Source organism: Struthio camelus, chromosome 11 (assembly GCF_040807025.1).
Source record: "Struthio camelus isolate bStrCam1 chromosome 11, bStrCam1.hap1, whole genome shotgun sequence".
NCBI lineage: Eukaryota > Metazoa > Chordata > Aves > Struthioniformes > Struthionidae > Struthio > Struthio camelus.
Window position 1 is genome coordinate 12864627 of NC_090952.1, and position 26930 is coordinate 12891556.

The window sequence follows — 26930 nt, forward strand, 5'->3', positions numbered from 1 at the left end:
CTGAGGGCGTTCCCATCCTCTGAGTCACAGACCAGAGGGACTTTTAAAAATGTATTTACTGCCTCTTGTTCTCCCATTCACCCTTCCTTCGAGTTACTTGCATGATATTGAGTCACCCTCTATGTCTTTTCCTCTCCCGTGAGCATGCTACTTTCATCCCTGCTGTTCCTCCTCTCTGAGATGGTCGGTCTTCAGTTGCCTCAGTTTGGTTTAAAATATCTTTATTCTGAAAGCTTCCAGCATCACCTCAACTTAAGCTTCAGTATCTAGCGTCTTTGGGTTATAACTGGGACAATCTGTTTTTCAAAAATGAAAATGAAGTGGGGGCTAATTTTAATGCTGAAGTCTCACTGTCAAGTCACCTTGGCCACAATGTTTTCCTAAGGTTTCAGCAGGCAAACTGATTTGTAATCAGATAAAAGTGTGGAGTGATTGATAAGGATCTCTATTTTTAGGAAAAGTAAAGAGAAAAATACAATTTTCTGTTGTGTTGAAAAAAAAAAAAAACACCAAACTGTTCTGTCAAGCTTTTCCGTCAGAAGCCAAACACGGTCTGTTTGGGGTCGTTTTGTGCTTCCTATTGCTCAGCGGTCTGGCTATTCAGTCATAGTCAGTCAGCCCCTGCTGAAAATGTGCTCACTTTTGTTCTTTTGAAAATACCACATCCAGTTTTTCCAGCAGACTCTATTATCCTTCAAGATATTGTTTCCTTTGAGGTTCACCACTTTTTCTTTACTTTCAGAAAAAGCTGGAAGACGTGCAGCACAACAAGAAGATGCATCGAACTCTCCCCAAAGATCAGACACAGCTGCTGTCTCTCCAGCATGACCACAAGCAGAAGAAAAAGGAGCCTCCCAAGAGTTCAGTTTCAGCAGCACATCCTCCACCAAGCAGCACAAGCAAAGAGGTAGCGTCTCACCCAATGTAGCATTTTGTCGTAGGTGCAGTTCATAATGCTGCAGTAACGCTGAAAGAGAGAACAGGCTGGCCTTTAAACCTAAATCTGGGGCTTGACCTGTGTCTTCCTGTGCGTGTGTATTACAGTAAAGGCTTTGGTTTTCATTAGTGCAGAGGGTGAGGGCTGGCCTCTTTGTCTTTCCTACTGCAATTCAGAGAAGCGTTTGGCTGTGGTGAAGGGGGAAGCAAGATCCTTCTGCTGGTTAGCCAGGTGTCATTCACTTGTCTTCCAAAGAGGAATGAATCAAGGTAGCATCATCTGAGGTTTAACAGACGTCTTAGCCTGATTTTAAGATTCACAAGATAACCCAGATTCAGAAGTGTGTCAGATCTCTGTGCCCCTGAGGTCCCGTTGTGATGCCTTTTCTTGTTCTTTATCTCCCAGGATTTGAGGTATTTCAGAGTAGATGGATGTAGGGTAGCCATATAGTCTTTTATTACATGTTTTAATCCATTTCATTCCCTTTTGCTAACTCTTAAAGTATGTCTGCCCACCAGCTTGTTCTGCTTACTGTTATCCCATTGTGAACAGGTAGGAGTCCATTTCACATATGTTATTTCACATTTTTCCTGGTGTGGTTTTTTTTGTTTTCTTCTTATATACCCCCAGCTGGTGAGCGCAGTTCTACGGCTGACGGGACTGTCGCTTTGCTAAAGCAAGGACTTTGCTTGATTGATGGCAGGAATCTCAGCAGCTTGCAGGTCCCTCCTCAGGGATAGCTGTGTGTTTGCAGAATGTTAGATGTGATAGAGTCAGCGCATTCATAGCAAAGCATCTGCCCAGCATACCCAAAGAAAGGCTTTGGAGAGAGCCTGTACATATATGTGTGTAGGAGGAATGCAGTGTGCCGCTTATTAACGCGTCTTGCTAAAGTCTCCAAATAAGTGCCCTCTTTTGATGGTGGCAGTTTGTGTGTGTGTCCTGTGACCAGCTCTCCAAAGTGCAATTTTCTGTATTGATAAACAGTTAAATAGTTAACTGTTTTGCCATAGCTGTTGAAATTATGCATTTTAATAATTGAATAGAGTCTGCAAACAGCTAAGCAGTGATATGAAATCAAGAAGACAAAAGATATTAAGCCCTTTGTTAGAGTGGCTGTTTGTGGAAACAAGAGAATGTATAATTCTGTTGGAAGTACAACTTAACTGTCTAACAAATGCCCTAGCTCCAAAGGGTTTATTGCACTGACTGTTTAAACAAATCATTACTAAAATTTGAATGAGCTCTTTTTGAAAACAGTATTTATACAGGGAAGAGGGGGTTTTATTTCTGTTTTTTTCTCTTTCTGATATCTTATTCTGGCTAGGAAGTAAGTCAGATCTGGAGAGAGAGGCAATCCTCTTATGCTAAATGCACACTAAAAACGTCCATAGAAATGCTTTGCCTTTGCTAGGCCTTGGGCCGGGGGTGAAGGTGTGGGAGAAAATGCAACTTTGAGTTCATTTAACTTTCTTTTCTACTTCATTGTAGCTAGAAGACGAACCACAAAATATCAGCTCAAATACTCATTTCTAGTTTTAGCATGCGTTTTATAAATGACCGCTGTGTAGCAGGATTAAATGTATTATGAATTTTTTTGTATATAACTTTTAATTAATGTTAACTTTTAATTTAGGGGTGAAATAAAATATTACTAGTTGCAGGCTGATTTGGGAACAGTATAAAAACAAAAGAAAAATCACCTGGACTCTTAACGAGCACTGCCTGCCTTTCAGGTTCACAGCACTATGCTGTTGTTCCTATGGCTACTGAAATGTACTCTGGTTTTGTGGACAAATTCTTTTAAAATACCATTTATGTAATCTCAAAACTTTTTGGAAGTCACAGATCCTTCCACTTAAAATCATTATTAGTGGAATAGGGTTACATTTTTTGGTTGAAATTTTAGACTTTGTAACTATGTCAGCAGTCATAATTGTTCACAGTGATTCAAAAATGTTTAGAAGTGTTGACCTTTTTTAACCGTGATAACTGAATGATTTTGGTCTTGTTAATGCTGATCTTCCCCAGTTTATTAACCAAAAAGATGCCAGTTTCTTAGTAGGAGAGATGTATACACTGATGGAGATAGCCTACTCTCCCAGTGTGTGTTCTTTGCGTAACTTCTAAGGCTCAGTGGCATCTGTAGGGCTGATTATTGATATATGAAAACTCTCCAGAATTATTATTGAGTTGAGACATTTAAAAAAAAAAAAAAAAACCCAAGCCACAAAGCAGTCCCCCTTCCCCTCCAAACCTCAAGTTTGGTCTTTGGGGCCACAGAGCCTTCTTTTGGGAGCTGCTCATCTTTGCCGTTGCACTCGTCCTGTCGCGGGCAGGTCAGAGCAGATTTTCCCCAGTGTAAGCAGGCACGAGCTCGTGCTCTGCACTGCATCCAGTCTCCCCAGTGCAGGAGCTGATAAGCTGAGAGGAAAGGACTCTTAGCTCAGGTTTGACATCGTACTTGTTCACTGCCTTGGTGCCTGGGTTGGAGCTGGAGCCAGTTCTGGGAGCCCAAAATGTAGGCTGAAGGAGCCGGCATCTGGGCCATAACATGTTGCTTGCAAGTACCCTTTAAACACAGATGTAGTAGCTAAGTTATTTCTAGCTTACTAAAACCATTTTATTTTTTCATTTTCTTTCTTGCTTATGGTGAAATTTGCCTTCAGTGTTAGGAGCTGCCTAAACCTGGCCTCAAGAGTAGTATAACCACTGAGTTCACTGGGGCTAGGATTTCCTGGTATTTGGCTGCGGTTGCTTGTTTTCATAAGTCTTTCTTCCGATCAAGATCTGCAAGACTAAAGGGATTCATTTTTTTATCTCCTCAGCAGGTTCCTTAACTATGCTCAGCTTCCTGACATAGGCACAGGCATGCAGATTATTATCTGAGTGATACCATTACGGATGCCCATCCAGACACAGACCTGGATGTCAGATAGCGTTAATCTCTAGTTTGCTGGGTAGAGCTGTTTTTAGATTGCTGAATCAGGGGATATGCTAAAGATTTATACTAGAGAATGAGAATTAGTCATGTTGAGTGAAACCAGAAAGAGCAGTGGGGTCCGAACCATGGGATAAAGATTTTGTAATGAGCAGAGCCCTCAGGAAATAAAAGGACCTGTATTCCTTCTAGATCATTTTCCTCAGTCTTTTTGCATAGTGCAGTTAACATAGCAAACAGCAGAGCCTTAAAAGTGCTTTAAAGTGGAAAGCCACTTGCAGTCGTATCACTGTTGTAGGAGGAGATAGTAAACGCACAGCAAAATGGGCTGAAAGCTGTAAAAAATAAGAGAATAGGGAGAGGTGATTCTTCCTACCTAAAATCCCAGCCTGTAGCAAATGGGATAGCCTCGAATAAAGCAGGTTGCAGTTCAGGCACGTCGGGTGCCCCTTATTCCTTGGATGTGCCTTATTGAGGCTTGCTGCAGATTGGGAAAAAGGCTGATGAGAAAGGTAGGGTTGCAAATTGAGAGTCAGTATTGGCGCGTATCGTGCCAGGGCTGACCTCTCCCCGATGAGGAGGTCCATCAGGCTTGACACAAAACTGTGCTGCTCTTGGAGGATGTCCGAGCTGTGAAGACTGAGGCTGAGTGTGCAACTTGCTGCTGCTTCTCTCGTTCTCAGGTCGAGGACCGAAAAAAGAAAAGTGACAGTATCCAGCCTTCTCTGCAGTGGTCAGCAGCGCTCGGGCATGAAGCCACGCCGCACGCTAGGATGGGCTCTGGCAGTAGTTCTAGTCCTTGCACCCCCGCGATGCAACGAGCGGTGTTAGTACAGGTACGGTATTGCTGCTCCAGATGGGGAAGAGAAAGCGTGGGATGGTTTCTAGGCAGAAAAGTAAATGGGAAACCTGATTCTCTCCACTTCCTGGCATAAATGACGGAGGACTGTGACAATCTGCCTCAGAGATTTTTAGTGCCACCGTGTGCTACTGAATTATAAGTGGAATTATATTTAGGCATTGCAAATTGGGGTTAGATAACAGTTATTTTTAGATACTTGATGCCTGACTGTGCTGAGTCTATGATGTTACTCTTAGATGTTTCACAGAAAGCCTGAATGAGTATGCTGTTTCAGTCCTTGGGTGGTACGTTATTTATATGGCGCCATAAATATTTGTGGCACTTTACAAAACAACTCCAAAGCCAGAGTTTTTACCCCTGAAGACCACATATACAAGCAAGATTTTTAGTGATCTTTTGAAATAATCTAAAAGCATGCAGAGATGCAGTAAGGACTAGTTAGCAATGCAGAGTCAGATTTTGCCTCCAGGTAGAGCCCATAAGGACTACAAAGTCCCATTTCTGTTCTTCAGTTGCTTCATCAACACTTACCCTCTTATTGAAGAAACATGATTTCAGATGCAAATGCAAGATCCCTAGCTCTTAGGGCAATGTACTCAAGGCAACAGATCTTCTAGCCTTTGACCAAGAGTTAATACTTATATGCATACAGGACTTTTCTTCTGAGTGTAAAGTGCCTACAGTGGCACCATCCTTTGTGCACTAGCGAATACGCTGTCCTTCTGGAGTGGGCTTATAGGCTCCGATGAGCTCTCTCGTTTGTACACGGGTGGCTACGTGCTTGCTTTCTTGCTGAGATGTGGAATATTTTAGACATTTATTTTACATCTTCACACCTTCCGAACTAAGCTTTTCACACCTTCCTTGTTTGAAGGTGCTTCTAAGAGTTTTTTCATGTTCTTTTATGCTCATCTCTGCAGCTTCTATATATTTTTGTCAATTTGACAGAGGTCACCCAACATCTGTCAGTTAGATATTGATTTCTGACCTGACTGACTTGAAAAATTCTGGTATGAAAGGCAGAAGTGGTACCTGAGCAGGTCACTCTGTCTATACTGTGAAAACATCCTGAAAAAGTTCTCCATGAGAATTTTTTCTCAAAATATTTTAGTTCCTACCATTTCTTCCAGTTCTTGGTGAGCAGATTTAGTGTTCTCACAGTGTATCCAAAACCTCAGTTTCATTTCAACATCCTACTGTTTGGCAGTGTATGAAATAAGTATTTTAGGCTGCAGTTGCTTTTCCCCTCCGGTCTCTTGTGAGGGGATTGTGAGCGTGTGTGCGTGAAAGAAAAGCAAGACAGCAAATAGACACTGAATAAGACACTGTATGTGTGAGCACAGCTCATTTCAGCTGGAAATCTCCACTTGTTTTGAAAACAAGCAGTGGCAGGAATAACCTTATTGCTGTTATAATTCCCACAGCGCTTTGTTCCTGTGTTCTTTCATCCTCTCAACAAGATGGACGTGCAGTCATAGCGTTCATATTGTTCTTGAAGGGGCTCAGTTATGCTAGACTCTTAGATGGCTGAACAACTCCCGACTGCCTCTCCAGTTGCTTCTGTGTGGTTTACTTAGCGGTACCCAAGACAGCGGTATTCAGCTCAGGCTTAGACATTCTTTGTGCACAGCTGTGGCGTCTTGTGGCCTCGCTTTCTAGTCCGTTGGATTTCGGCATCAAAGGGGGAAGATCAGACCCCAGAGGAAGAGGGCCTGGGTTATTAGCTTCAGCTCGGCCGCTTTCGGAGTGTATCGTGATGCCTCACTGCTGAATTGTAGCAACAAGGAGGGCCTGTGTACTTGTTCGAGGCTACTTGTGATTACAGGTTATTGCCATTATCCCAAGCGTCTTCAGCTCATTGCTAGCCACTGAAATCTTGCTTGGCAGAAGCTTCTGGTGAACATCCTGCATGGAAGATGTGGAAGTGCTGTAAAAATCACACCCTCGTTAGCAGCTTTGCTTACTACCCTTGTCTACCCGTGTCGAGCTCAGTGCGTCCAGGTCAGCGCTGCTTGTAGCAGCACTCTTGTGTTCTGCCTTCTCTGGCTGTATTTTTGAAAGTGCTCCATATTTCCTTCTTCCTCAACAGCCAGAGTCCTCCAGGAAGGCAGATCAGGCTTCCTGGCTCAGCTCTCCCTATACCTTTGCTTCCTTGTATGTGCTACAGTGAGTCTGTGGGAGGCAGATGATAGCTGGCTATTAGCATCATTAAGTCAAAGCCTGCCCATGCCTTTCCTATTTGGGTTGCCATTGCCTGCTGGTGACAAATAAATTGTCATAGACAGCTTTTGGAAAAGGAAAGGCCATGATTCGTCTGATAGCTTTTCACTGGGAAAATACTTGTGCATCTTCTCACAACCCTTTTTCCAGGGTCCATTTATCATTTCAAGTTATCGGCTTTGTGACGAGGCTGAGTTGATGGCCTGGCTTGCAGAAGGCCACACTAAATCACTAGAGAGCTGGAGCAAGGTCTGCAGGAAGGACGTTTGTATCTCAGCTTTGGATAAGGCTGACAGCTTCCTTGAGGTGCATGTTTCAGCTCTGCCACAGAAGTGGGAGAGTGAGAGAGTTCACTGCATGGCATTTTGGATTTGTAGGAGCTCAGTGGCTGTGCAGGGAATTGTCCTGCCTCATTAAAATGCCACTCGCTGGGTGAAAGGAGGTATGTTGTAGTCTGGCTGTGACCCAGACTTCTTTGTCACCTAGGACAAGTCACTCAAGCTCTTTGTGCCTCAGTCTTCCTGTTGGTGCTTCTCTGTTTAGTAGTACATCTCCCAGGTACTTAGGGGAGTTGTGAGGAATGAATCACTACTTATCACCCTCTTTCACATTCCTCGATAGAAACGATGCTATAAAAATTCGATGCTACTTAAAGTGATGATGTTACTCAGGGATAATAGCAGCAAGCGATATATGGTTGTTGCCCTGTGATTTCACTTCCTGCTGGAGGCTGCCCTGTTACCCACGCACAAGTCAGTGCTCCCCGGTTGATGGAGATTGTGTCAGACAGGGAGAAGCCAATCTGTGATCTTACCTGCTGTGTTCGCGTGGAAACCAGATGAACTTCAATGTGCAGTTTATAAATCTTCCTAAAGGCTGCATTTCCTTTTGCTGATAGGCAGCAGCTGTTGATGCTACTAGCTGTGTGTTTGGAAGTGTATATTAACTTTATAAAGTTATACTGCGATATGAGTGATAGGCCAGTTAGTCACCTGGTGATTGAAAGACTCAAAGCAACATAAAGTTCAATATGTTGGTTCATGTAGGTTAAAAGGAACTGCAGAGCAAAAATGCAAACTGATTTCCTCACAGATGTTTATGCTGAAGAACATCTATCCAGGTTTGTCCCAGAGGGATCGTCTGTCATCAATATTCTACTCAAATAAAAATGATTTCTTATTTTAGACTACTGCATGCTGTGAGATTTTATGGTACCTTCCTGGCTTCCCAAATCTCTCTCAAAATGATTACACCAGAAATCTTACTGCAGCTCCCGAGATGAAAGGAGCAAGATTTCTCAGTGACTTGTACCCTATGTAGTTATCTGGTAGGGGGAATGTGCGATATTACCAGATCAGTGTGTATCATTTTCATCTATTTTGTGCCTGTTTTTTATTTGGTGAGAAGTAGCACGGTGGCAGATCCGGTCTCTGGATGTCCGTGGTATCCGGGATGAGCCATTCTGGGTTAACCGCAGAATTTTGCAGAGGCTTTGTAAACTAAGTCACTGAGTTTCCCTGCCCGCTGTCTCATGCTGTCCGGCTGGTGGAGGAATTTAGCACACATCTGACAGGAACTCCATTTGCTAAATGACTTTGGGCTTTTCCTGCAGGATTTGCTAGTTAGGGCTCCCCTACCGTCTAGAGTAACGGGGCCAAAACAGAACAAGAATTTTAACCGTATTAAAATAACTAGCTGTACCTTATATCATGGATTGATCCAGTATCCCAGAGCAGATGTACCCATAAGTTTAAGAAAATTCCATTCCATATGCTGTTTTTGTAACAACATTTGCACATATCTTAGCCCCATATGTAGACTTGTTTCAAATTGGTAACTTGGGCATCCCCCAGAAAGCAATGCAGCCTGTCTTTTTGAAACTTCTCACTCCTAAATCTTTTTGAGCCAACTCTAATACTAATCTTTTATGCTATGTCATGCTGTGTTGCAATTTTTAGGAAGCAAAGGGTCTCTCTCCTTCTCTCTGTTAGGATGTGCCTTTATGGTTCAAGGACATCTAGTAGGTAATACCTCATCTATCAGTGCTGTATATGTGTGAGAGGTGCTGCTGTTGCAGTATTACTTACTAAAAAACAGTTTAAGGCTCAAGTTTAGAATTACTGTTAGGTGTTTCCTCCCGTACAAAAGATTCTATCTGTAGAAGCTTAAGGAATATACAACAATATCATTTTGGGGGGTTATCTGAGATGTTTCTGGCTTGCTGAGGAGTCGCAAGGTATTGTAGGTGCTACTGAAATCATCCCCAAAACATGTGTTGCTTCTTGGCTTTACATGGCACTGGCGTACTGGTCTCTCTCTGCCCAAGGACAGTAGGTCGGTACCACCTGTGGAGGGTACATGGTTTGGATGCACCCCAGTCACTTATACCATGATTCAGTACTGCTTGTCCCTGCTTTTTAACCCAAATAGCTTTCTAGTTGTCTGCAGAACTCAAAAGCTGGAATTTAGGAAGAAACTTAAGTATCTTGTTGAAAAAGTGGTAAGGAAAAAGTCTTCTATGCCCCGATAATAATAGACTTACTGTAAAACCTATTTCTATCCCCAAGATGAGTCATTTCAAGGGAACACTTTGTTGTTAAAATAATTCCGGTTAACTAAAAACTATTATTAGTGACAGTCATGTTGGACAGAAAAATAATTTTGATAAAATGAAAGGACATGGGTTATTAGATGTTCTAACTGCTGACACAGCAATTTTCTGTAAAGGAAGTCAACAGAACATATTATCCCAAAAAGGCAGAAAAAGCATTTGAATATTTAACCAAGTGCTGAATATTTAACCAAGTGAAATTGTCAGGACTTTTTTTCCCCAGCTAACTTTCCTTTCCTGGACTGGGAGGTTGTGAAGGGACATTTGAATAGATGTTTGTCATCTTTAACTAGCTTTATAATTACTTCCTATCAATATTTTAGCAATACTGAACATTGTTCCCACAGAATAATTAGTTTTGTAGCGTTATAGGGAGTTCATATAACCACATTTCATTCTTGAAAGACTGCAGTTCTCAGTTACTGTGTTTTACTTTTTAGTATAGGTTACTTCCATTAAAATTAATGGAGTATTAGGTAAATACTATTGCCATGCATTTGTAGAGTCTTTCCCCTGAGGAGCCTAGGGGGACAGGAGAATTTTGCAGACCTCAGCTGATAAATCAGTAAAACATTCCTCCGAGTCATCCTTTGGGGAAACTGAACTACAGCTGCCTCTGGGCTGAATTGCAATAATTCGATCAGGACACAAGAGTGAAGACTTTGAGTTGGACAAAAATTTCCGGCAGGATTCTTTCTAAGGACTGCAAGTGGTCAAGACACGCAGTGCCTTTGAGCAAGAGGTGTCTCCTGGCAGAGGTGTGTTAGTGTGCTGAAACATGGGTTCAATCTGACTCTGGGAAGGGTGTCACTTGATGATGAACTAATAGCACTCCTGCTGCGTGCAGGTGGTCTCCGGAGAGCCCCCATCCTCTTCTGCACGTGAGATCTGACAAGATAAAGCACGAAGTGGTCTCTCTAATGTATTTGCTATTTCTCAGTTTGGTTCTAGCAAAAATTCCTCAAGGTGGGCCTGGCTCACACAACATTTCCATATATGCTAGCTCAGTCTGGTGTCCAAGAAGATTTCTCATTTCAGAGACAATCAGTACTTCAAGTTGACATTTCTAGCTCTCTGATAGATTATTAGTGTATAGCATTTAAGGACATTTTCCTTCTCCTTTTTAAAATACAGAACTAATCAATGGAACAAATTTTGAGTATTTTAGCTTGAGTCGTTGTTCCCCTGCAATGAAGACTCGGTAAGAAAGTGGCTTGTTTGCTGCTTTGTTTTTTTCCTGATCAGAACATTTACAATCCTAATACCCCCCCAACTTGATATCATTCAAGACATGTTTTAAGCACAGATAGTCCCAAACTAAAGCAGTTGGGCATGATTGCTCATGAAGAGTAGTCTGAGCATAGTTTCTGATTTGTTTCTTGCTGCAGTCTCAAATTTGATTGTTAAAGTAGTTGCAGATCTCTGTTGCAGAAGAGAGCCAGCACACCCTTATAAGCAGTGGAGAGTTATAAGCATTCCCAGATGGCGGTTTGTCTCCATTGACTGGGCTTGCAAAGACTAGTTCAGAAGTGGACATCTGACTGGGGGGAGATGGATTCCTGTGATGGTTATACGATCTAAATTGAGAAATAGGAGCATGAGTGAGGTTTGGAGGAAATATACTTACTTGACATTGACTTGTGCATTAAAACTTTTTTGAATTCTTTTATTGGCAAAATCTATTTTACATCATCCAGTTAAGCAGTTGGCTATGTATCACCAGTGACCTATTAACTTCTCCATAGATTTAGGGTGGGGAAACGTATGTACAGCACAAATGTTTTTACTGAGTATTTCTTTTTATTCTACCTTTCACTTAGAAGTATTTGTGCTTAACACGCTGAAAATCAATAGTTTACTTTACAGTGAGTGAGGTAAGTAGGGCTGTTATTATATGCGAATACAATACACTTCACTTTAGGCATTTACTAAAACTTTGGTTTACAAACAAAATAATTGACACCTGTGCATTGGGACCTGTTATATAGGCAGGGAAGTACAATTCAATATGTATTTCATTTATTTAAAGTGTGAAAATTTCCGGACTAGTAGAGATGCATACCACAGCAGTTCGCTGTCAGATATGGTGACAACACCAGTCAGCCCTGGACAGGACGACGTATTCTGGAGTATGAGTCAAAATGAAGAACAGCCCCCGAAGGTATGTGAAACGAGGGTGTTTAGCCCTGGCGGTGGCTAGTATCGCTCAAGTCAGTTCCCCTGCACTGAGTAGTATCCACACGCTCGACTTCAGGAAACTGAGTGAAAATATTATCTCGTGTATATTGACTGGGTCTCACTAATGTAGAAAAGAGCCTCTAAAGATGCAAATTTATACTGATTAAGCAGATCTGTGTGTGTGTGTGTACACACTATCGGTGGAATTTGGTGGATGTATAGATACATCTGTGTTGTGAGATGGAGTATTTGTACATTCCCTTTCTGTGAGGAACCTAGTTTATTGCAGAAAAACTCATTAGTGTGTATAATTCAGGTAATGTTATGTTTCTGTTTTTAACAGAATTCCGAAGGACAAGTGTAGAGTAATAGGAAGGGTGTATTTGCATGCATGTGTGTATTTTTTTTTTTTTTAAACTTTGCACTTGGTGACTGCAGATGTGTTTCCCTGTCTGCTTTAAATATTGACCAGGAATAATGCTGACACTAGGCAAAGGTGCAATGCCGCTTACAGACGACGCCTTGATAGATTGCACAGGCTCAGAGCAAACTGGAAAAACCTGCTGCTGACATGCAGCTTCCAGTGTTGATATCATGAAAGACCCAGCTCCAGAAGTACCACTGAAGCATTATTCTTTTATGTTGGTTAGTCTCGGTTTTGTAGTGATACAGGGCAAGCGTTAGGTTTGTTAACTAAGTGTAAAATATCAGTAGCAAACTTAAAACATTTGATTAAATCCTTAAGGTTCCAGAAAGGACAACCTCTAAATATTACAGCAGGGATCAGCTTGGCCATCAGAGATGTCTTTCAAGGTAAGCTCTTCTGTGTTTTATGCTTATACTAATGTTGATTTATTATCAATAGGAAAACTGAAACCAGCTTATTAAAACCAAAGCCCTAACCTCGGTAACTCTAAAACTGACATTGGTTCATAGCTCATTTAATGACAGTTACAGTTATTTTTTTTCTTTTGAGTCAGCTTGTTCACTAAATAACTAATGAAATGTCTTGATCGTGAACCTTAAGGAAATGTCTAAGCCAGCTTCCTTTCAGTGATTGACATACCTGATTTAGAGAGAAACAAGCCTCGTATAGATCACCCCCTTTTCATGCAAGGTAGTTCTGTCCTCTGATGGAAAGCAGTATTTTTGATATATAAGCGCTGATCTAGCAAACGTGCTTCATCGGTAATAATTCCTGCAAAGAGTTGTTTCGTCTGATCCAGCCTATTTGGCTTGCCTCAGTGGATTGCATGCAAGTTGTGCCTCTGATTCCCTGTTAATGGGCGTTACATCGTGCAGTTGTTTAAGCTCCTCTGTGTGGTTTGGTGATGCTTTACTTCCCCTTCACATTAGAGTAAGTGACTGCTACCAGTGCTGGTTACTGGAGATCCTAAATTATTGACATCTCATTGTGGCAGGGGGTGGTGTGAGTGGCTCAGGCAGGCTGTTCGGATGCTCTTCCAGGTGCCCTGTGGTCCATCGGCACCTGCACCTCAGTTTCAAAGGGGAGGTGGGTGCCTGGACACTTTGGGGAGTGACACTTCTGTCCCCAGCTCCTTGCCTCTGCACTTTAATTACAGCTCGTGAAGCTTGTGTGTGTGCCTTTGCTCTGCCTGACAGCAGTTTAAGCAGACAAATACATCAGAGGGCTGTTGGGAGGTGTTTTTTGACAATTTTGGCAGTCTGTCCTTGAGGCTAGAACATTCTCTTCATGTCCCAGGAGACATGACCAAGGATGCAGAGAGCTCAACAGTAAAGGGGAGCCCCGACAGGATGTCTAATCAGGGAATATAGTGCTGTGGGAAACCGGGGCTGGAGAGATTGGAAAGGGAAGTAGATTAAGCTGGCATAGCAAAACGGTGTGCAGCACTTCGGAATAGTTACTCTTCATGAGCCAAAGTCAGAAACGCCATCTGAAATTGCTTTCAAGTGACATCAGGCCCTAAATGCTCTCTGCTTAAGAATTATAGGAAGCAAAGAAGAAAGGAAACATGTAGGTAAACCACAGTGTTGCGAGTGAGGAGTTTCTTGGCCTGTGATTTCTGGCCGAGCCCCAGTTTTATTTTTCAAGCTTAGTAGCTTATTTTCCTGTCCTGTGTATTCCTTTCTCGGCTGATAAGGTTGATAAGGATATATCCCCTAGGAGGGTGCTGGAGCAAGATTCCAAAATCTCATGGCTTTTACAAATAATGAATCAGGAGTGATGCAGCTTCAGAGAGGCAGAGGTACTTACAGCAGGATATCTTGTAGTGACTTTTGTAATCTCCCAGAAGGAATGACCAGAGGAAACTATCCCCTCTATCTCCTTCTCTCAGTACTGGGTGGCCCTGCTTGGAACAGCAGTGAATGCGAAGTTTTTGTTTATCAAGAGTATTATGTCGTGTGGTAGCAACAGGGAACTCAGTGGCCTGGGAGGTCCGTTCCAGTCTGTGTTCCTAAATGCAAAATTCGTCTGTTTTTTGTCTTTCTGTTTAGTAACACTCATCAGCCATCCCCTGGGACACATGTTCTGAAACTAAACAGCAGCAATAGCTCTCCTGGCATCAAGCAGTGGGAGATGGGATCTCATCAGAGCAGCCGATCAACCTCAGGTGATTCTTAAGTCAATGATTCATCCATCAAAATGTGCAAAATTCGTATCACATGAAATGGGGACTTGTGGGGGGGGGGGGGGGGGATGAAGTGCTGCTTTGCTAATAGGATTCTTGTTAAATGTGTAGCTTCTGGTGATAGGCTTCTGACAGCCCTCTGGATTTTATGGTTCCCTGTTTCTAAAATGTAAACAGTTGCTCTTTCAAGGCAGAAAGTGGCTGGGAACATATTTCCATGCAGAAAATTTGGATTGCCTCAATTAAGAAGTGGAAAAAAAAAATCATCTCTGTTGCACGTATGGATGTTACTGAAACTCAGCAGAGCTAACACTACAGACCTACAGGCCCATTTCAATGCTAATATTCACTTGTTGGCATTTTCTGCACAAACTTGCGCTGCTTTTTTTTTTTTTGCATTGCCCACTAGTCAGATGAGCAGTTGTTGTATGCTGATATTTCTGCACTCTGATACTGTATTGGCTTAAGGAAGCATAAGATTCTCCACATACCATGTTGTAAAACATTCCTCTAGTGTCCTTTTATTTACAGAAGCAGAGTGCAACTGAAAAAAAGACAAAAGTACAAAAATAGATAAAAAGTACAGCTACGAAACTGTACTTTGCTTAGAATGGATGAAGCTAAGGTATCCTGGTATTGCTAGTAGTGGTGTTAGGGACACAGTGGGCTTGCTCATGGCTGCGCAGAGCATGTGCAATACAGGCTCTGGCTCCTACAACATGACTTCACGCTCTAGGAGATGGGGACGTGGGGCGGAAGTGGACAGCCTTGTTCCTCTATGGTTACTCCTTAGGGCGTTTTCTATAGGTCATCTCCAGGGCAATTTCTTGTGCAGCTCTTGGTGAAGTGCTGATGTTCTATACCACTTTGCATCCAGGGTGGCAACTAAAGACATGGGAAGTCATGCCCAGTTAAAGGCAGGGTGGACACTAAAAGTGTTCTGAAACCACAGTAGTAAGCTAATGAGATCATTTATTTTTAAACTGAAGTTCACATTGTTAGCTTACGAACCCTTGACAAATGAAGAACAAATTGCTTATTTATTATGCTTACACAAGCAAGCCAATGTTGCTTTCACTAACCGTACAGAATATGAAGCTTTGCTTCAAGAAGAATCCAAAGCACACTATAAACTGCTTGGATTTTGTTTCTTTTGCTCTTATGTCATTTTATATTTGAATAATAGCATAGTGGTGAGCAACATGCAACAGCCCAGCTCAACTTTGCAGTGTCTGCATGATGTGTAACTCCTGTGCTATTTTGGCATGGGGATATGAAAACCTCACCAGCCATGGAAAGAATAGAAAACCTCCCTTGTGGTTTAAACTGTCTCCTTGAGTTCTTAAGTGTCATTAAATTACAGCTAGTTCTGGCATACGGTGTTCCAGAAAGAGTTTGTTGCTTTCCCAAACCCACAGGGATAATGAATTGGACAAGAAAGGGCTATAAATACATTACAACTAATACTGCTGCTGAGTTGCTTAGGTACTCATTGACCAATAAGAAATTCTGAATGTTAAGCTCTTTGCAAAATGCTTGCCTGCATATAACCATTGTGAAAGAAGTATCTAGATGAACAAACATATCTGCTAATTTTTATGGGCTTGAATTCTCCCCCCTTATCTTGCAAGGAGTCCTGACGGTGGCAATGGGATAGTCACGGAGGAAACTGTTGAACGAGATGGGTGTTGAGCTGCTTGCTGTGTCCGGGTAGCAGGGTGAGGGCACGTCTGCTTGCCCTCTCCTCATGAGCCACTTGTATCAGAAATTGTGTGCAGAAGACAGCATGTCACCAGGGCTGCTTTTGCTTTCCCTGGGTAGCTTTGTAGGCAGAAGGGATATTGAGAAGGCATATTCACGTGATTACATGCAAGCACCCCTCCTGATGTGGCATCAGCACGTGCAGATGGATTCAAGCTCATCTAGTCTAGTTTGGGCATTCAATAGCATGTTGGCAAGGGAAGCACCCAAACTGCTAAATAGGAAGTGCATCTAGGAAGGAACATAGTGCTGCAGCTTCCTTGTACCTGCCCTAGCTCCAGAGTATTGTGAGCTGTCTCGTGGCGTTGATGGGCATGCTGGCAACCATGCGGGCTCTTTTTACTTACTTCCCCACGGTGCAAAGGGGAAGCAGGAGCTGAAAAGTGATGCTTCATGTGCCCCCAAGGTGCAGAGGGGAAGTTGGGACTGAAAAATGACTCTTCCCTGTTTTACTGTGGGAAGTGGTAAATCCTCTTCTGCTTTTAGCTTGACCCCATGCACAGGGAGTGGAGTTTAGTGAAGCTGTTTGCACTAAGCCCAGCTGGGTTTAGAGAATTTATACTTTAGACTGCTTTTGCTTTGCAGTTATCTAAAGGCCAAATCTTGGCACCATATCTCTGTATGCTCATGAAACATTGCACCACAGGGCTAGGGCCTCTGCCCCGACTCCATCACCCTGTCTGTAGTCGTATGGGAATGTAACCCTTAATGCTGGAATGTGCCCAGCAGTTGCTGCTGTTATCAACTGTCCCCCTTCAAATAGGGGGGGTCAGAGGAAGGGATTAGCCTGTCCTCACCCTCTTGCACTGTAGGCCTTGCTCTTGTCCACTGAGCTGCTTCTGGTGCACAGTGGAGAATGCTGCTGTGGTTTTGGTCTGCTTTTCTTAACCTTGCAGCATTAAACTGCGCTGGTATGAACTTTTATATAAAATATAGTGGCATCCAGAAGTGCTGGGAAACAAGCGAAAAGGTTTCTCTTTGCAAAGAAGAAAAAAACTCCAAATTTGTTGGCAGGGATTGGTGCCTGCTTTGAGTGGTAACGATATGTGCATGTCTTATTGCCCCCCGCCCCTTTCTCTCCCTCTCTCTCTTTCTCCCTCTCTCACACAAGCATTTAAAAAGAAAACGTTGTTTTTTTTTTTTTTCTGGGAATCCAGGATCAGCCAAGGGAGAGAGCGCATTGTCCCAGAACCACTTGCAGCAGCGTAAGAAGTCTGAAAAAGCTTCTCATCCTGGCCTGATTGCAGTAGGTCTTTCATATCTACAGCTATTTCTGTTTTATTCATAGTTTACATTAAGGGTAGTCAGCTCCTTTGGTGGGACTTAAAGTTGCTAGCAATTAAGTCCGTCTGAGAGGCTGAATGTGGCCACGCGTCCTGCTGTCCTGACATGTCTCATCAACCTGCAGACCAGGTCTGACTTGTGTCCAGCGCGGATCACGGGCAGAGACTCAGGTTTCCTGCACCCGCTCTGGGAATGTGTCTTGGGTAAATGTTTAGAAAGGAAGGCTGTCTTTAATGTTTTGGCAAGTGGTTAATCAGTTGGCCTGGAGTCCAGGAGTCAAGACTAGGCTGGTAGCCTGTGCTTATATCCAGCTTATAACTGTCTAGGGTACGCACTACTCAGGGCTGTAAAACACTTAGGAATGTATTCGCTCGCCACTCACTGACATGCAGCTGATGGAAAGGATGGTTACTGCTTCTATATCTTATTTACTGAGCCTTTTTTTTTTGTGTTGTTTGTGGAGGCAGGGGTTGCCTGTCAGATAGCTGGAGCTCACGAGGCCTTGTGCAAGAGCTCGTGTATATGGAATGGGTGGTATTTTAAAAGCTTGCAGGGAGCCTGGGTGGCCCCAAGGAACGCAGAGCTGGGCAGCAGGTCACGTGCAGCGCGAGGCGGTAGCATCCTAGTGGCCTCAACCTCTGCTGGCTTGTCAGCAACTGGAAGTTTGAAGAAGACCTTATGTTTAGGCCGTTGCTAATAATGTGGGAGGCCTATATATGAGTTTGTGTAGGACTGGGGTGCAAATATCTCTGTGAATGTGAGCTATGGCTCTGTTAATATTGCCTTCCTAGCCCAGAGGTGCTTCATACCCAGCCTGCTTGGATGCAAGCCTGTGCTCAGACCTGGCTCCTTGCAGGCCTCAGGCTAGTCTGGGATGGAGAACAGAACTCAGGCTGGTATGATCTGCTAGTACTGATGCAAAACACTCCTTTTTTCAAGTACTGAAAAAGAAGTACTTCAGTACTTTTGCAAAATGTGAAGATTGGATCATAAATGTTTGAGATTCAAAATAACATGCTAATTAAAGTTAGTCGCATTTCAGCTTTAAGAAAATCAGAAGTTTTGGCTTAGGTCATCGGCGTATGTGAAATATGTACTTGTGATGGACCACCAGAAGCATCAGCTTCCTAATAAAGTTTTCAGTATGGAAGTGACAGTAACTGCATTTACAGGGACAGTAAAATACTGCACATGCTGTTTAGCGATGGGCTCTTTCATGAGAAAAAAAATCAACTGAGTTTTCTTTATTCAGAGTCCAGGCTCCTTTGCCAAGGGGAAGGACAGTGCCAATTCATTCTTAAAAGCAGCAGACTATTCCTCGTCTAGTGATGAAGTCGGCAGCAGTGATGAAGATGACATGAACCACACAAGGTTGGCTTGTTTTTTGTTTTTTTTTTTTTTCCTTCTTATTACACGCTTCTAAATATCTGGGAAAAGTTGGCATATGTAGATACTTCTCCTCTGAAGCTACTATCAGTCATTTATGTCAGCTGTAATTACACAGTTTAATCTCACTGTAATGAACTCCTGGGGGTAAATGTTTGCTCCATCAGAAGTATGCAGTGTAATAAGCTTTGATGACTTGCTGCCTTGGGACAACGAGGAAATGTCTTTTTTTAACTTTTAATATTAATGAATATTAATAGGTAGTGTTTTTATAGAGATTATTTCACATTGATCAACATTTAAATAGAATTTTGGGGGGGAAAAAAAGGAAATCTATACTTTTATGCTAAATATAGAATGCAGTGTGAAAAACAGGTTAAACATGACCATTATATTCAATCAGTCTGTTCACTCTAGTAGAAATAATTACCACTGAAAAGCTGATTCTTGCACCTGGGCTATTTATAAATAGGGATGGTGCAAGCAGGATCTGACTTAGTAAAATTTTGCTGTGGTTTTAGTATTGTTATTTTGCAAATTGCTGCAGTTACCAGCTGATACTTTGCAGCTTTTACCAAGCTGCTCTCACAATAACTGTTTTTCTTTAGCTTTCCTGTTTCTCTTGCTGATTTTGTGACTGATATCTTGTGGTGTTTTACCTGTCATACAAAATGTGTATTCTGCTGAGAAATAATGGAGTGTGAATAACTTACTATTCCAAATGAAAGAGAGTAAGGAGATCAGTCAGTCAACTGTGCTATTTGGAAGTGCAAACAAAGTTATTTTTTAATATTGATGAACAAAAATTCTAATTTTCTTGCAAAGAGACTCCCAATTTAACTCAAGTTTTCGGGTTTACTCTGAAGTGCATCACAGTACCACAGAGCTCTCTGGGATGGGACTGTTGCTCTTCTGATGTAATTGCGCATGCTGTTTTGTCAGGCTTCAGGAAGAGACACGGATTTATAACGCTGTTGGCAGGCTCTTGCATTGGCCTGGTACCAGTCCTTTCCAGTGCGCTGCTCTGAAAGCAGAGTTTTTGTGCTTGCATATGCTTCTGATTTGCGTTTTTTGAGTTCATTTTCAAAGCTGAGGGGTAAGGAAGGAGAGTGCTGAAAATCTTGGAGCTTATTCAGTGCACCTGAAAGAGTGCACGGTTCTGTTCAAAACCTTTCTCTTGTCCCTGTTACCTAATGCATGTGAATGCCAGGTCTGAGGCTCCTTCTGTGGTAGTGTTTCTGTGTGGGCTTTGGCTGAGACACCTTGGGCCAGACTTGAGTTGGCTATTGAAAATGATCCTCTTTACTTGTTCTTAACTGGCCTACGGAGCAGCTTTTGATATTTATGCTCCACCTTCCATCAAGATGCTTAGGAGGACTAGGCTTGGGACATAAGCATATTCAGGAAAAGAGCTTTATATCCTCTTGGTTGAATCCTGCTGGCTACACTGAGAAAGTTTGTTTCCAAGGAAGCCAGGACCAAGGGCAGCTGTCTTTCACTGAAAGAAGAACAACTTTTGGTGGTGGTGTTCTTTTCAATGAGATGAATCAGAATTCCTCTTTGAACGCATCCTTTTCTGTTTTAGGGAAAGGATGTCGTTATATGTGATCCAGCACCATGCCTGCTTGTATAATATGTATATATTCCATGTTCATTTCTCCCACTCTTCCTTTTTTGATGCATGCAGCATTTGCAAAGCCCTTTAAACACCAGATTTCCTGTAGCTCTTTTTTTTTTTTTTATAGCTCAGTTATCTCTCTCTGCTCTTTGTAAGCTATTCACTAGCAAAATTTAAACCAGATGGGTGCACATGTGCTTTGCCACCACCAGAAAGTGGAATGCTTACATGTGTTAAGATCACCTGCTGCTTGCTTTCCTGATAAGAGCATGTTCTTGCACCTCATCACTGATCCTACTTTATGCCATTTGAAAATTTAGTATGGGTGCAATGTTTACCCCTCCTGCAGGAGAGAAAAACAAACAAACGAGAAAAGTCTTTATGCTCTTATTAAGACAGTAGACTTCTGCACCAAACCATATTCTTTGTTACTGCCTTGACAATGTTAAAAAAAACTCCAAAACTCTCCTACCGGTTGCAGTTCAGCACTAGTAGTACTGTAGAGCCCTTCACGCCAGGATCCTGAATCCAATCAGTTTGCTAATTATTGGGAAAGAAGCAGAAACGAAATACACTTAAATGGATTGCGGTAATGAGAGCGCTCTGGAGTAGGTAAACATGGAATGAAAGTACACGGAAATGGGGTCAGGGCTTCATTGGCAGAAGTTTGAGGCAGTTGCGCTAGTGTATAAAAGCAGCAGTTTAAAACACAAAGGTATCCCTGCTTGTGTAGGAACTCCCTTAACTGCAGCTAACTGGAAAAGGAGGGATCTATCACAATATGTGCTTGCTCTATTCTTACTCTTTCCTTAGGTGTCTGTTTTTGGTTACTGTTGAAGACAGGATACTGGGATAAACGGAGTCCTCGGACTCGCGGCCGCTCGGGCATGTCCACAGACTAATCAACTTGCTTTTGTGCAAGAACCTTAACATATAACTGGGGAACGTTAATTATGCTCAGTTTTGAACATGTGTTTGTGGGTTTTGGTTTCTTTTTGTTTTGTTTTGTTTTTTCTCCCCTGAAGTAGTTCTCTTCATTAACTGGAGTTTGTTACCAGGCAACCGCTAAGTAACCGCGTGGCAGATTTCTCAAGGACGAGGGTACCAGATGGAATTGAACTGAAACCCCAAAGCACCGTCGCAGAACAGAAGGTAATTTGGCCTTTTGTAAGGGGGGTGGGTACGCTGGCGTGGGGAGTCAGACCATTAATGTACGTGATAAACACTACATCCATTTCTTCTGGGCAGCCTTTTCACCGTGAAGTCCTGTGCAGTCATTTCAAATTATAGCTATAAGCCTTGAAAAAAACATGAACTGTTTCAAGTTTTGTGCTTCCTATAAATACGCTTACATTTAGGTACAAAATCGTGCCTCTTTATTTGTCTTTGTTATTGAGCTGGCAGTAGTTTCTGATATCAGCAGAATGTGTTTCCTGAATGCGCTGGAGGAGTTGAAAAAAAGCAATACTGTTGATCATACATAGTCAATGTGTATTGTTGGTATTCTTAAAAATTTGACCTTTTTTATTCCAATTTAAAGAGAAGTATCCCTTACTTTTTAAAATATTACCCAAAGGGAGAAAAAACACTTCATCCCTACAGACTCAGCAAAAATATGTTTCTTCTCATATGCCGTGCTCTGGTTCCTTCCCAGCTGTAGCATCTAGCAAAGACTTCATGAGTCCTGCGGATTTTCCTCAGTGATAAATATTAGTGCAGAAAAGATGAGGACAGACAAAGGAGAGCAATGTTCCTTGTGGTCAAAAACAAAAAAAAATGCAGTAATAAGGCTTGGACACAATGTCAGAGCACTTCTTGCATATTACTGAATGTATTCTCGTTTTGCAGATAGGGAAAATAAATTACTGTGAAACTGATGTTTTCCCCACTGCTGCTAATGTGAGCTGTGAAGGAACTAGGGGGAAAGAGCTAGGAGGAAAAAAAAATTTCTTTTACCTCAAGTGTGATTTCTAAGCTTCTGGCCCTGCTTTGGAGAAGGAATTGTAAACAAGGAATCAGACCGAGCCGTAATCTCAACAGCTCAGACCGTTCATCATCTTCAAATCTAAACTGAACCTGAGCCATTATTTTAAAGTTTATCGATCCATACCAGAAATGAAAGAATTTCATTTCCACCAATTCAGAACAGCAGCATGACAGAAATGATTGTGCTTTATTAAACAATTTCACCTTCACGGTCCCTCCATCTCTACCCACATGGTTGCGAAGGAATAAACAATACTAACTCCAGCCCTTCTCCAACCCCCCTTTCCCAGCTTCAGAGCTCTTTCCTGGCTCTCCAACTTGAGCCTGCCCGTTTTTCCCCTGTGGTAAGAACGACTCAATGCTTTCCCCTTTCCCTGATAATCTGGGTATTGACTGGTCAAGGGAAAGGAGAAGGACTGGGGTCTTTGAGTCCCATATTGGGGATGGCGGAGGATGGACAAGGATGGAGGTCCTGTTTTCTGGTGAGCTTGGTGAGGGGGTCTCAGGAGAGAGAACAGATGAATGACTCCCACCTCTCCTCACAAACATCTCTGACCCCTTCCAGTCTCTTCCCTTCTTCTCGTGGAGAATCCTGTCCATTCCTCCCACCTCCATTTCACCAACCACAGCCACCGTGAGTCTCCCTAACCTCTTCCAACATCCCTTTCCCAGGCCCTTCAGCATGAACTGATTAGGAGTGGTTAGGGTGTACTAAACTGCCCAAAAAATTCAAAGAGGGCTTTGGTTCAACACTGAACCAAACACAGCTGAACCTGACCCAAAGCTGAACAAAAAAGCCCCATAGGGATTTGATTCCCTGATCTCAAAATACTAACATATGTGTTATTTTTTTTAAATAGCCAAAGTGAAAAGTGAGTTGCTTAGAGCATCAATTTGATTTCTAGATAATTACTTGGTTTTCAAAAAGCAAACAGCTTTTATTTTAGAATTATCTACCTTTTGGGGGATATATTGGCCAGCATTCAGAAAAAGCTTAGCTGGTTTCAGTAGGTGGTTTATCAAAGTCAGTACGATGTACAGACTTGCCTTGAATTCAACCAGTCAAAAATTGTTTGAGTGTGGCGGTACGTTTTGCTTTGGTATAATTCAGGACGAATTTTCTAGTGTAGTACTTGGCTCCCATCCCATTTTACACTTCACTGCCTATGGCACAGTCCAGTACCCTGTGGCACTAAGGGGGAGAGTGTCTTCTGCATTGCCCTCTCCATCTGGGGCAAGCTCACTTTACAAATCCCATCGTTCTTCCTCTCAAAGCTCCTAGCACTGCTTTCCTAGGAGCTTACCCACGTGGTCCAGTGACTCGGTACTTCACACTGTCAGTGAAGAGAGCTTGTATGATGCTTCATAACTTACCTAGTTTACAAGCATTTCTTCAAAGCTGGTGGGGTCCTACAAGGAGGGCTGCAGAATCAAATCTGATTGTCATGGCAAGGCTGCTACTGGATCCTACTGAATGTAGGAAATGTTCTAAAAGAAGGTTTCCTAACTCAGTAGATGTAAAATAGCAATGAAAGTAATAGGGAGCTTTGAACTAAATGCAGGTCCTGAATCAAGAAGTACCTACTTCTGACCTTGGCAGAGGTCAGATCTGTAGTGTTAGGACAAGTTATCTGATTCTCTCTCTCAAGTGTCTCTGAGGATGGAGCTACTTCTTTAACCAACAGGTTACCTTGGGGTGTGGTAGATAGCATTTGTGGAGCACTTCAGAGGTGGAATCCTGTGTTGATGTCTCAGGGGTTTGCCACATGCTTTTGTATTTTCCTTTTATTTTAATCATTCTGTAGGGCTCATCTTTACCTGATACACCATGCGGAGTATAATAGCACCCTCCCCTCTGTCCTCATTAGTTATTGTCCTAATCAACTGGAGTTGCATAGTGCATTGGAAGTACGCCGGATGTGGACTTTAACCATGTGTTCTCCTCTGCAGGATCAGATTTTAGGGAAACAAATTTCTAGCACCCAAGAAAGCCTCTGGAGTGTAAACAACCAGAACTATCTCCTGCCAGATCTGCTCCAGCAAAGCCAAGTTTCAGACTCCTCTCTGAACCAGCCGAAAGTGCCACTGACCAGCCAGGAACCTCAGAGCAAATCTGTGAATAAGGTACACAATAAAATTAGGTTTATTAGACTGAATTGAACCATCGTTTCCCTGCAGCTGTTAGTAGCCTTAGTCTGAGAGTCTTTCAACTCCATCTGTCCTGTCTCTTTTATGATGAGATGTTTGACCACGTTCCTTCTTTTCTTTTAAAGCTTTTTTCTAGGGGCTAAGAAATCTTGGGCTCCCTACCTGTTCTGTTTTTCCAGGTGTTTCTCCTCCACCCGTCTGTCTCTCTCCTTCCCTTTCTCTCCATACTTCCTTCCCCCCACCTTACCCCATACAAACTTGAAAGCTCAAGGGCTTTTGCCCTCTGCTCCTTTACCTGTAACGTCATCAGCACAGCACTCTGGTCTGCTCTCTTCACTGTTGCCGAGTTGCCTTCAGCACAAATGTCAGTTGACAGTACACAGGGGCGTGGACCAGAGAAACACGTCTTGGCAGCCTCAAGGAACTTCAGTCGTGCTAACAGCACAGGAGGTGCTGTGTCTCTCTGTTGGGGAGAAGTGTGTTACTGGGAGCAGATAATAGCTCTGTCGTAAGACAGGTCCTAAAAACCAGCCTTACTTCAGACAACAGCTTCCTCCTTACAGCAGGACATTACTCAAATATCTTTGCTGATGATGAAACAGGAAGGAGTGATCGAAGGAGACCCTTCTGTAAGGAGACCCTTATTCATTCTCCTCTTCTAGGGACCAATTATTTCATTGCAGTGCAGTATCTAGTTAAGAATCCTGACACAACTCCCTGCTCAGGCTTCCTGTTTTTCTCATTGAATTTGTACTGGTACCTACTGCTGTAAGATGTTTGTCACATCTATTTATGCCACATGCCATTTCCTCTAAACCTCAGAGGCACTCATGATGTTGCTATGTGCTATCTGCTCCCCTAGTGTTGTCTTCTTGAACAGACCTTGTTTTTCATTGTAGACGCCGTGCACTGAAAGTACACCTTCAAAAAGCAGTACATCATCTACAACATCGTTTACTTCATTCATAGATCCTAGACTTCTGCCAATCACCCCTCCCACCAGTCCGGTAGGACCTCCCTGTAGTTCTCGTGAGTATGCTTTACCCTTCTCATATAATGTCATTCCTGGGGCTCGCTCTTGTTTCTTTTTTTCTTTCCCTCTTTCGGGGAGAGGAGGGTTTATTGCTTGAAAAATTGCAACTATCAGTAACATCTCCAGAAACTGAAATGCTGTGTTGCTGTGAGCTTCGTTGTACCGCTTCTGATCCTTCTTCTGAATGCAGCTTGCTCTGCTCTACTGCTGTGTTGTCACAGCGCATACTCAGGAATACGTGAGAAATTTTCTGTACACGTGGTTCTTTCTCTTGCTATATTATGCTCCCAAGATGTTTTCTGACCTCTTTGGAGTTTCTTTCGTTCTGCCATAAACAGGCTAAATGTGAGACATAGCCAAACATTTACATTTTTCCTGATTCCATGTGTCTTTTCTTCTAGCATCTAGTGTAAAACCTGAGCCTATCAGGAGAGAGAATGTGAGGAAGGGCTCCGTTGTCAATGTTAACCCAACAAATATTCGCCCACAGAGTGACAGTCCAGAAATTCGTAAATACAAGAAGAAATTCAACTCGGAGATCCTTTGTGCTGCTTTGTGGGGTAAGCTGAGAAGCACATGGGCTTATGTATGGAGGGAAGGCAGCAGCAGGAGAAGTTGTCAGCATATGCCAGGCAGGTTTCACAGTTGTATTGCACCTCTCCTGTCAGAAAATCCTGGAGTAGTTCACTAAGTACATATCTACACACCACTCGCATGATACTGCCTTCCTCATAAAAGGTGGCAAACAGATGTGGTACAGTTGCAAAGGATTTTGTACATCAGAATGAGAAAACGTTTTGAACAGGCACCATATTAAAACTGTGCTTGCTGAAAGAGCCGAAAGATGCAAACGTTTTAGTAATGTGAAACGAAGAAGGTTCGTGATGCTCTGTCTTTCGTAGCAGAATAAGTTTTCAGATGATCATGTTAAGCTCTGCCCCGGTATCCATCAAGTTCTGAAGAGTGGAAATAATCCAAACCTGAAGGCTTTTGCCATTGTGTTTGTTAGTTGTTCCAAGAATCTTTCTGTGAGAATTTGAGCAATCAGAGACTGAAGCAAGTTAGGCATCAATCTCTCCAAATACTTGCCTGCCTTAGTTTCCACCTTGCTGGATCACCTTTTTTACAGGGTCATCTTTAAATGGCATGAAACTAAAATTGGTGTAGTCAGACCAATTTTCAACAACTAAAGACTTTGTCCCAGTCTTACAGTAGCTAAGTTCTTGAGTTGTTCTAACCATCTGTCTACTTGTAAAGAAAAGGATGTATTCTATGGGACTCACTTAGCCTTTTATTTCTGGTTGTTTTTTGAGTCTGGAATGAAAAATGCATGAAGTAGGTGAAACATTATCC

The 26930-nt window shown here is 42.6% G+C and overlaps 1 protein-coding gene across 3 annotated transcripts in view; it reads left to right on the plus strand.

The window, feature by feature from the left end:
- Nucleotides 1-26930, plus strand: part of NRK (Nik related kinase) — a 109653-nt gene that overhangs the window by 59167 nt on the left and 23556 nt on the right. For all 3 annotated transcript variants that reach the window (XM_068956746.1, XM_068956745.1, XM_068956747.1), the window contains 11 exons: nucleotides 743-907; nucleotides 4562-4714; nucleotides 11601-11732; nucleotides 12495-12562; nucleotides 14228-14343; nucleotides 17280-17368; nucleotides 18659-18777; nucleotides 21469-21562; nucleotides 24347-24520; nucleotides 25444-25573; nucleotides 25979-26137. In XM_068956746.1, coding sequence (XP_068812847.1) covers nucleotides 743-907; nucleotides 4562-4714; nucleotides 11601-11732; nucleotides 12495-12562; nucleotides 14228-14343; nucleotides 17280-17368; nucleotides 18659-18777; nucleotides 21469-21562; nucleotides 24347-24520; nucleotides 25444-25573; nucleotides 25979-26137 — 1399 coding nt within the window. The remainder of the gene's footprint in view (nucleotides 1-742; nucleotides 908-4561; nucleotides 4715-11600; nucleotides 11733-12494; nucleotides 12563-14227; nucleotides 14344-17279; nucleotides 17369-18658; nucleotides 18778-21468; nucleotides 21563-24346; nucleotides 24521-25443; nucleotides 25574-25978; nucleotides 26138-26930) is intronic.